The 10,000-nt window shown below is 42.1% G+C and overlaps 1 protein-coding gene and 2 non-coding genes across 4 annotated transcripts in view; all 3 read right to left on the minus strand.

The window, feature by feature from the left end:
* Nucleotides 1-786: 786 nt before the first annotated feature.
* Nucleotides 787-871, minus strand: LOC134001486 (small nucleolar RNA SNORD53/SNORD92). The gene has a single exon (XR_009927522.1). It is a non-coding gene; the product is annotated as a small nucleolar RNA SNORD53/SNORD92 (small nucleolar RNA).
* A 1,668-nt stretch (nt 872-2,539) lies between these two features.
* Nucleotides 2,540-2,624, minus strand: LOC134001485 (small nucleolar RNA SNORD53/SNORD92). Its single transcript, XR_009927521.1, has one exon. It is a non-coding gene; the product is annotated as a small nucleolar RNA SNORD53/SNORD92 (small nucleolar RNA).
* Nucleotides 2,625-6,977: 4,353 nt separating this feature from the next.
* snx6 (sorting nexin 6) overlaps nt 6,978-10,000 on the minus strand; it is a 14,927-nt gene continuing 11,904 nt past the window's right edge. For both annotated transcript variants that reach the window (XM_062440555.1, XM_062440556.1), the window contains exons 12-14: nt 9,120-9,279; nt 8,921-9,006; nt 6,978-8,741 (exon numbers count right to left, since the gene is read on the minus strand). In XM_062440555.1, the coding sequence (XP_062296539.1) occupies nt 8,688-8,741; nt 8,921-9,006; nt 9,120-9,279 (300 nt within the window). In that variant the 3' untranslated portion in view covers nt 6,978-8,687. The remainder of the gene's footprint in view (nt 8,742-8,920; nt 9,007-9,119; nt 9,280-10,000) is intronic.

Here is a 10,000-nt window from a genome sequence, read left to right on the forward strand (position 1 = left end):
TCTTCTATTTTGTACATTTACCCAGATTGCGTCTATGTTCCTCTCCTGCTCCCCAGAAGTCTGATTTAAAAGAGGTGCAGTCTTCGGCTATAACTCATCTCTGAAATCATCTTTTACATTCTTATAAATGTGCTATAATTAATAATAGAGCATCAGGGGAGCTGCTGCCTCGCCTGGAAGCAGAGAGACGCTGTGCCTCAATGTTTCGCTTTGAAGACAGCGTGAAAACCTTCTGAAAGGTTTGCGTTTACTTAAAAGACAGAGAAGCAGAGAGAGGAGAAATAATGTTCCAGACATTTCACTTCTTCTCTCATTTTCCAGGACGTGTGGGAAACCTGTGAAACCATAAAAATGGAAATATAACATTCAGGTAACAGATGGATCAGATTAAGTTTATAAGGCTTTTCCTTTATACAGTTCTATCACTACTCAGCTCGACTCTACTTGTCTTTGCTCCTCCATCAGGGATAGTACCTGGTACCTGCTCCTCCATCAGGGATAGTACCTGGTACCTGCTCCTCCATCAGGGATAGTACCTGGTACCTGCTGCTCCATCAGGGATAGTACCTGGTACCTGGTACTTTTTTAGTATCTGCTCTGCCGAGGTTCCAAGCGAGCCGAGCCGATACTAAATGTGACGTCATCAGACTGCCGGCCACTGATTGGTCAGAGAGTCACTGGAAGAGTCATGAGCCGTCCCACACAAGAATTAAACCCAGCATTTTTAAATACCGGCAACAATAGTTACAAAGATTCGGCTCTCATAAAGTTAACGCTGGCAGTGGATTGGTCAGACAGCCAAGAGAAAATGTGACATCACATGATATCATCAGCTCATTAAGCGAAACCTTTCTCAGCATCATCATTCCTCCATCAGCCAATCAGAGCTCTGCTGTCTCCTACAACAGCCAATCAGAGCTCTGCTGCCTCCCTGAACTTTTCATATGATAAAAAATAAACAACAGTTTCTCTTCTCTTGCTTTGTGTGAGACAGAAAGCCTCCATGTCCTCCATTGTTTATGTGTTTGTGTCGCGTATAAAACGTGATCACGGCAGTTTAACTCAGCGTTGCTATGACGACCCCTCTTACGTTCAGGAGGAACTATGAAGTAATGGAGAACCACCTGATACCAAAACCCAGTAGTGCTAGAACTGTATAATGGAAAAGCCCCATTATACTGGTCAGTCTGCTGGAGATACTGGTTCTATACTGGTTTGAATTAATAATTAGATGAGACTGCCAGCTCCTGATGCCTCTCCAGAGCTAACCCTGACAGCCACATATTCATCATGCTGCCCTCCAGCAGAAGTTACAGGATCATCAAGACCAAAACAAACAAGACTTAGAAACAGCTTCTTCCCTCAGTACGCACCTTTAACTACTTCTTGTCACTTGCAACATAGAGATGTGCAATATATTGTGGAAGCTTGCTCAAAACAAAGCTATCATGTAGCCTTGTCTGTATTACTTTGTGTATTCATGTTTTCTTTTTTTTATTATGTGGAGCACTTTATATGTTTTTTATGTCTAAAAGCACCTTCAGCTTTGTTCAGGTGTCTGAACAATGACAATAAAATGTTTATCTATCTAATGAGACTGACCTGCTGTTCTCGACGGCCTTCATGGCGTATTCCACCTGAAACACTCGTCCATCTGGAGAGAAGGTCGAGGCTGACAGGTCATACTGCAGGAGACACAGAGAGAGAGAGAGAGAGACACACACACACACACACAGAGAGAGAGAGAGAGACACACACACACACAGAGAGAGAGAGACAGAGAGAGACACAGAGAGACAGAGAGAGAGAGGGAGAGAGACACACACACACAGAGACAGAGAGAGAGAGAGAGAGAGAGAGAGAGGGAGAGACACACACACACACAGAGAGAGAGACACACACACACAGAGAGAGAGAGAGAGAGAGACACACACACACAGAGACAGAGAGAGAGAGAGGGAGAGAGACACACACACACAGAGAGAGAGACACACACACACAGAGAGAGAGAGAGAGAGACACACACACACAGAGAGAGAGAGAGAGAGACACACACACACACACACAGAGAGACACACACAGAGAGAGAGAGAGAGAGACACACACACAGAGAGAGAGAGAGAGAGAGAGAGACACACACACACACACACACACAGAGAGAGACACACACAGAGAGAGAGAGAGACACACACACACACACAGAGAGAGAGAGACACACACACACAGAGAGAGAGAGACACACACACACAGAGAGAGAGAGAGACACACACACACACAGAGAGAGAGAGAGAGAGACACACACACACACACACAGAGAGAGACACACAGAGAGAGAGAGAGAGACACACACACACACACAGAGAGAGAGAGAGACACACACACAGAGAGATAGAGAGACACACACACACACACACAGAGAGAGAGACACACACACATAGAAGGAGGTTAGTGACTCTGCTGCTTTACAAACATTATCATTATTATTATTATAATAAATATAAACAGGTCGGTTTGGTACAAAGTTAACGCTGGCAGTGGATTGGTCAGACAGCCAAGAGAAAATGTGACATCACATGATATCATCAGCTCATTAAGCGAAACCTTTCTCAGTATCATCACTCCTCCAACAGCCAATCAGAGCTCTGCTGTCTCCTCCAACAGCCAATCAGAGCTCTGCTGTCTCTAACAGCCAATCAGAGCTCTGCTGTCTCTAACAGCCAATCAGAGCTCTGCTGTCTCTAACAGCCAATCAGAGCTCTGCTGTCTCTAACAGCCAATCAGAGCTCTGCTGTCTCCCTGAACTTTTTATTGTGCAATTTTCATATGATAAAAATTAACAGTTTTTAGCATGAACCTTTATACCACACAGCACTAACATGATGTTCATTTCAAGCTGAGATGCAGATGTAAACTGATTTATTTACACTGAACTAAAATATAGATGTATGATGTATATTATGTCTATCTGTTCTAACTCTGTAGATATTTACACTTGTTATTGTATTGTTTTATTTTGTTTCTTATTATTATTACTGACTGAGCTCCAGCAGATTATAACTGATATAATTCTGTGTAATTGTTATTAAAGTGTAACTTCAGGAGGAATATAATCAGTAAACTGTATTTAATGATGCAGATTAGCATCAGACAGCATGAGGAGCATTTTATCTGATTTAAACCATTTAATAAATAAAAAGAAGCTGAACCAGAAAACGTCACATGATTAATTTAAACTCTCTAATTATTAACTCAGAGGAGCTGAACTCAGATTAAAACCATGAATTTTAAATGTGAAGTTTAGGCTGAGCTAGCTGTGAGCTTCAGTGCTAGCTGCTAGCTCCACTGCTAACAGCTAGCGGTGACTCTGCTCATATAAATGAAACTAATTTTTATCATTAAAACGACAAACTGTAAGAAAAACGTTACACCGGGATTTATATTTACTTATTTTCGTCGTCAAACCTCCAAATAAAACAGTCAAATTAATTTAATTTACACCAAAATGTTTCTAAACTGTTAACTTTCAATTTCAGTTTAGCTCCGGCTAGCGCTAGCATCGTTAGCATCAGTTATCATTGGCAAGCGCTAGCATCATTAGCTCCTGTTAGCATCTGTTAGCTCCGGGCCGCGCTGTGACTCAGCAGCAGCAGTTTTGTAATGAATTAAACACTTCGGACAGAAATGTGGATGAAAGCTAATAAAAGTGAAACGGCGCGGTAGAGGCCCAGCCAGCGGCCCGGAGGCTCCGACTGAGGGGCTCCAGCGGCGGGGAGAAGCTTTAACTCACCCCGGTCCCGATGGAGCTCATTTTAACACGAACTGTGGATCCGCTCTGCTGCTCACTGCGCCTGCGCCGCCACACTGCTGATGAACATCCGGATACAGCCTGCAAAGTAAGAGCCCGACAACAACCACATGTCCACAGCCTACAAAATAAAAGCCCAACCACATGTAAACTTGCAGCAGCTCCTCGTTTTAAATATATTTACATATTTTTTATTGCAAACTTCTTTTGCAATAAATAGTGACGGGTCACTGCAATAATTCTGAATAGTCTCCTCTTTATATCATTTACTTGTATATTTTTGCTTAGTTTTATAACTTTTAGGGTTTTTTTGTATATATTATTTTAACTTTTTGTATATATTGAACAAGTATTTATGTATGTAGTTGTGTTTATTTGTGTTTATCTCTGAGCTTTTGGATACATGAATTTCCTGCCATCAGATGTTTAATGTGTCTGCATGTTGTGTATAAAGGTGTTTTTTTGTTTGGTTTTGTTTGTTGTTGTTTTTTAATGTTTTTATATCTTTTAGATATTTATTCTCACACCGATGTTCCAGCTGTAGTGCTCGATGAGAGTGCAGCAGCAGAGGCATCAATGCATGAAATAAATGTCACAGGAAGTGAGTTAAAGATGATGCAGTTTTTATTTCCATCCATCCTCTGTCTCTTATCCGGGTCTCATCAGGCTGAGCAGTGAAACTCAGACCTCCTTCTCTCCAGCTACGCTCATCAGCTCCTCCTGGAGGATCCCAGCTGTTCCCAGACCAGCAGAGATATGTAATCCCTCCAGTGTGTTCTGGTTCTCCTCCCAGTTGGATCTGGAACTCCTCTAAAGGGGGGCGTCCAGGGGGATCCTGACCAGGAGCCCAAACCGCCTCAGCTGGCTCCATGTGAAGGAGCAGCGGCTCTACTCCTAGCAGCCCCAACCCCCCCCCCCCCCAACCCTGAGGGGGCAGTCCACCTTTTACCAGCAGAGCACCATGGATCAGATGGTGCTGACTCTCATCCCGACCGCTTCACTGAGTATTTTATTATTATTTATTTCATATATATACAAATATTTGTTTCTATGGTTCAACATTTGGGTATTTCTAGTGATAAGTTTTTAGTTGTTCTTCCCTGGTTAGTCATAGATGTTTCTATGTGAGGTTACATGTAGCTGCTGTAAACCAGTAACTATCTCTGTATTATTATGTTTAATAAAACTGAAAATAAACACGTTCCCTCAACATTTAAGACGTTCGATTAATTATTACAACAATATAAACAGAAAATAACTCAGAGAAATTAAACAGTAAGTTTGTTATAATCTTTAAAAACAGCAACCACTCACCACTCCTTACTTTTATTATGGAAAAAAACTCAATTTCCTGTCTAGTGTCCGTCTTTTCCGGTGAGTCTCACGCAGCTGCAGACTTTCTCACCACAGAAGAAGTTGTTGTTGTTGTTTTTTAACGTCTTTCCGGTTCTCTGCTGCCACCTGCTGCTGCGGAGTGACGTCACACACACCTGAACCCGCAGGTGGACCTTTTTCTTTATAAATGTATTTTTTTATTTCATTTTGTTCATAAAGTCTAAAAATGATCTTAAAATAAGATTTTAGAGACTTTGATGTGATTTGTAGTTTTGTGCTTTTATTTTGACATTTGTGAAAATATTCTGGTAAAATGTTTGTGCTTTTATTGTTGTAAATAATAATAATAATAAAACTTTGGAGGAATGCAACGTTTGGTCTCATTTATACATAAAATAAATCATTTTAAATACCTGATCAGTTATCAATAAACAGCTGATCAATAAACAGCTGATCAATAAACAGCTGATCAATAAACAGCTGATCAATAAACAGCTGATCAATAAACAGCTGGTCAATAAACAGCTGGTCAATAAACAGCTGATCAATAAACAGCTGATCAATAAACAGCTGATCAATAAACAGCTGATCAATAAACAGCTGGTCAATAAACAGCTGGTCAATAAACAGCTGATCAATAAACAGCTGATCAATAAACAGCTGGTCAATAAACAGCTGGTCAATAAACAGCTGGTCAATAAACAGCTGATCAATAAACAGCTGGTCAATAAACAGCTGGTCAATAAACAGCTGATCAATAAACAGCTGATCAATAAACAGCTGATTCATGAAGCTTTCAGAGAGCAAAGAGACTTTATTCTTTTGTTTTTACACTTTTTCTTTATAAAGATCTTATATTAACAAAACAGTGATTTTAATGAGTTATATTAAATGTGATGATATAACTAATACATCTGGGTTTGTGTTAATTTATTATTTATGTTTTATTTGATTGTAACTTTTAATCTCTTTGTAATAAATATATTAAAGTGTATTTTTCTGAGATGTGAAACTGATTTAACTGATCAGGACGAACGTGTCGATCTGATGATGTTAATTATATTTAGGACCGTAACGATATTAAAAACATGTAATAACGATGTGATTAACGATAAACATTATATAAAAAACCTTTTAAAATGTTTTATTAAGTCTGTAGAAGAAGAACGAGGGTCTGAATGTTTCTGCAACTCCATTATATTTATTATAACCCTCCTGTCGTCCTCCAGGGTCAAATTGACCCCGTCTGTTTTGACTGTTCCTTCTTTCCTCCCTTCTGTCCTTCCTCCCTTCTGTCCTTTTTTACGTCCCTCCTTCATTCATTCCTTCCTTCCTCCCTTCCTTTTCTTTCCTCCCCATTACCTTCCTTCTTCCCTCCTTTCCTTCTTTCTGTTCCCTTGCATCCTTTCTTCCTCCCTCCCTTCCTTCCTCCCTCCCTTTCTTCCTTCCTTCCTCCCTTCTGTCCTTTTTTACGTCCCTCCTTCATTCATTCCTTCCTTCCTCCCTCCTTTTCTTCCTTCTTCCCTCCTTTCCTTCTTTCTGCTCCCTTGCATCCTTTCTTCCTCCCTCCCTTCCTTCCTCCCTCCTTTTCTTCCTTCCTTGCTTCCTCCCTCCCTTCCTTTACTCGAGGACAACAGGAGGGTTTATAAACATCGAGCCTCCTGCGATATGAAAAATCACATTATTATCATCTAACATTAACCTGAATGAAAGCTGCTTCATTAATAAAGTTTCACTAATTGATTAATTGTCCCTCCTCTCTCCTCTCGTCCAATCAGATAGCTTCTTTCTCTCCCACAGTTCCCAGTAAAGAAATAAACGTCACACACACTTTATAAGAAAAGTGTCCGTAAAGTTTTATTCAGTCTCATTTTGACCAGGGTGGATTATTATTATTATTAATATTAATATTTATTATTATTATTATTACAGACCTGCTGAGTTCAAAACAACTAAAAAGATGTTGTGAGATTAATAATCATCTGTGTGTTTAATTATTTCTTTATTTCTTTATTTTAACTCTACTGGTTTTTATTGTGTCCATCGTTGAATCGTTGAAGCTTTGGTCACATAAGAGTGAAAAAACATTCGTATACAGGTTTCACTTTAAAAACAAACAAAAAAAAACACAAAAAGAAAAAAAAAACAGTTTTCATTCATTATTTAAACTTTTTTTTCTTTACAATGAATCAACGAGGATCGATCGACGTTTAAGGCAAACAGACTGAAGCTCCGTCTGGAACGACAGGAAACCCAAAACACTAAGAAAATAAAAGAAGCTACGTTAGTGATGATGAAGATGATGATGAAGATGATTAGCGTTCATTAGTTAACTATTACAAACATGTACAAGGCTTTTTTTATTATTATCATTTAGTGACATTACTTCTTTTTTTTTAACTTTTTTTTTTTTTTTGTAATAAGAACGATAACTGAGAGCCGGACTGAAGAGACAGGAACAGGAAGTTCACCGACACAATAAAACGACCCCGGATGCATGAATTGACGACAGGAAGCAGGAGAAGAAGAGGAGGAAGAGGAGGAGGAGGAGGAAGAGGAGGAAGAGGAAGAGGAGGGGGAAGAGGAGGAGGAGGAAGAGGAAGAGGAAGAGGAGGAGGAGGAAGAGGAGGAGGAGGAGGAGGAAGAGGAGGAGGAAGAGGAGGGACGGACGGACGAGTGTCAGCTGACTGTAAAAAAAAAAAAAAAACATCTCCAAGTGTCAGAAAGGGTTTTTTTTTTTACTCATTTCAATAATTCTCTTCATTAAAAAGATTTAAACATTTTACTTTTATTTTGACAGGAACTCAACCTGCTGAGGAGGAAGTTCCTGCTGAAAGCTGCACTACAAAATAAAACTTAACATGACACTTATTCTTGAAACAAGCTGATTTTCCAAAATAAAACTCCTGACTCATGGAGCTTTTGTTTTGTTTTTTACAGTGTGGAAACCAGCAGAGACCAACTGGGACCAACTGAGACCAACTGGGACCAACTGGGACCAGCAGAGACCAACTGGGACCAACTGGGACCAGCAGAGACCAACTGGGACCAGCAGAGACCAACTGGGACCAACTGGGACCAGCAGAGACCAACTGGGACCAACTGGGACCAGCAGAGACCAACTGGGACCAACTGGGACCAGCAGAGACCAACTGGGACCAGCTGGGACCAGCAGAGACCAACTGGAACCAGTGGAGGTAAATAACTGGACTAACTGGAACTGTGTGACTGTCAGTTTAAAAGAAAAATAGCTTCAAATGAAGGTCCTCTGCTGGACCAGTAGAACCAGTAGAACCAGTAAATGAGTGGGATGGGGGCGAGGAAGAAGAGGGTGAAGAGGAAGAGGAGGGTGGAGAGGAAGAAGAGGGGGGGGGTGTCGGGTTAGCGACTTCCTGTTTTTAACCCTTCGTTCTCTCTGCTGGTCCACAGGTCTCGGTGTCGTTCGTCCATCGGTCCTGGCGCCGCCGGCGGTGGGCGTGTCCAGCGAGAGGTGGGCGTGTCCATCGGGGGTGGGCGTGTCCAGTTGGAGGTGGGCGGGGCTCCACAGTTAAGTGTTTCCTTTGAGCACGCCCAGACAGCTCTGCAGCAGCTGGAGGTTCCCCTGCAGGTGGGGGGGGGGGGGGACAGGTGAGCTGTGACATCATCCTCTACACTGTGACATCATCCTCTATACTGTGACATCACTTCATTTAAAACCTGAATGCACCATCAATAAATCCTCTAATAACAACAATAACAAACTGATCAGTTATAAAGTGACAGATGAAGTATTTTCGGTACCTTGGCGTGTTTCAGCTCCAGCTCCGCTAGCTCCACCAGGTTCTTCCTGAACGCCGCCACTCGTCTCGTCTTGAAGTCGACGAGCTCTACGTTCAGAAGAGAAGCAACAAACACACGATAATTACGTTATTGTAGGGTTAGAGGGAGTGACAGGAAGTAGGCATGAGAGGAAGTGGGAGTGACAGGAAGTGGCGCTGACCTTGCTTGGCGGACTCGGAGATCTTCTCGAACTTGTGGCAGCAGAGCTGCTGGCTGGTCTCGGCCTGCAGCACGTCTCTGTTTTTGGCCCGAGCTTTATCCAGAGCCTTGTTAGCGTTCTCGTAGTCCACCAGAGACCGGCTCCTCCGGTATAGCAGGTCCTGCGGTGGGTGACATCATCGCATGACGTCATCACAAAGTCACAACAAAGCTTAACGTAGAAATAATCACCAGATGTACCGAATGTGGATTAATCCTCCACTTAAACTAGTTCCTAAGAAATGTTCCAGTTTGTTTGAGACTACAGTGAGCGAACTACAGACAGTAGGAACCAATGAGCTGAGAGCCACAGACAGTAGGAACCAATGAGCTGAGAGCTACAGACAGTAGGAACCAATGAGCTGAGAGCCACAGACAGTAGGAACCAATGAGCTGAGAGCCACAGACAGTAGGAACCAATGAGCTGAGAGCTACAGACAGTAGGAACCAATGAGCTGAGAGCCACAGACACTAGGAACCAATGAGCTGAGAGCCACAGACAGTAGGAACCAATGAGCAGAGAGCTACAGACAGTAGGAACCAATGAGCTGAGAGCTACAGACAGTAGGAACCAATGAGCAGAGAGCCACAGACAGTAGGAACCAATGAGCTGAGAGCCAAAGACAATAGGAACCAATGAGCTGAGAGCTACAGACAGTAGGAACCAATGAGCTGAGAGCTACAGACAGTAGGAACCAATGAGCTGAGAGCCACAGACACTAGGAACCAATGAGCTGAGAGCCACAGACAGTAGGAACCAATGAGCTGAGAGCTACAGACAGTAGGAACCAATGAGCTGAGAGCTACAGACAGTAGGAACCAATGAGCTGAGAGCCACAGACA

Source organism: Scomber scombrus, chromosome 19, assembly GCF_963691925.1.
Source record: "Scomber scombrus chromosome 19, fScoSco1.1, whole genome shotgun sequence".
In the NCBI taxonomy this organism is placed as follows: Eukaryota; Metazoa; Chordata; class Actinopteri; order Scombriformes; family Scombridae; genus Scomber; species Scomber scombrus.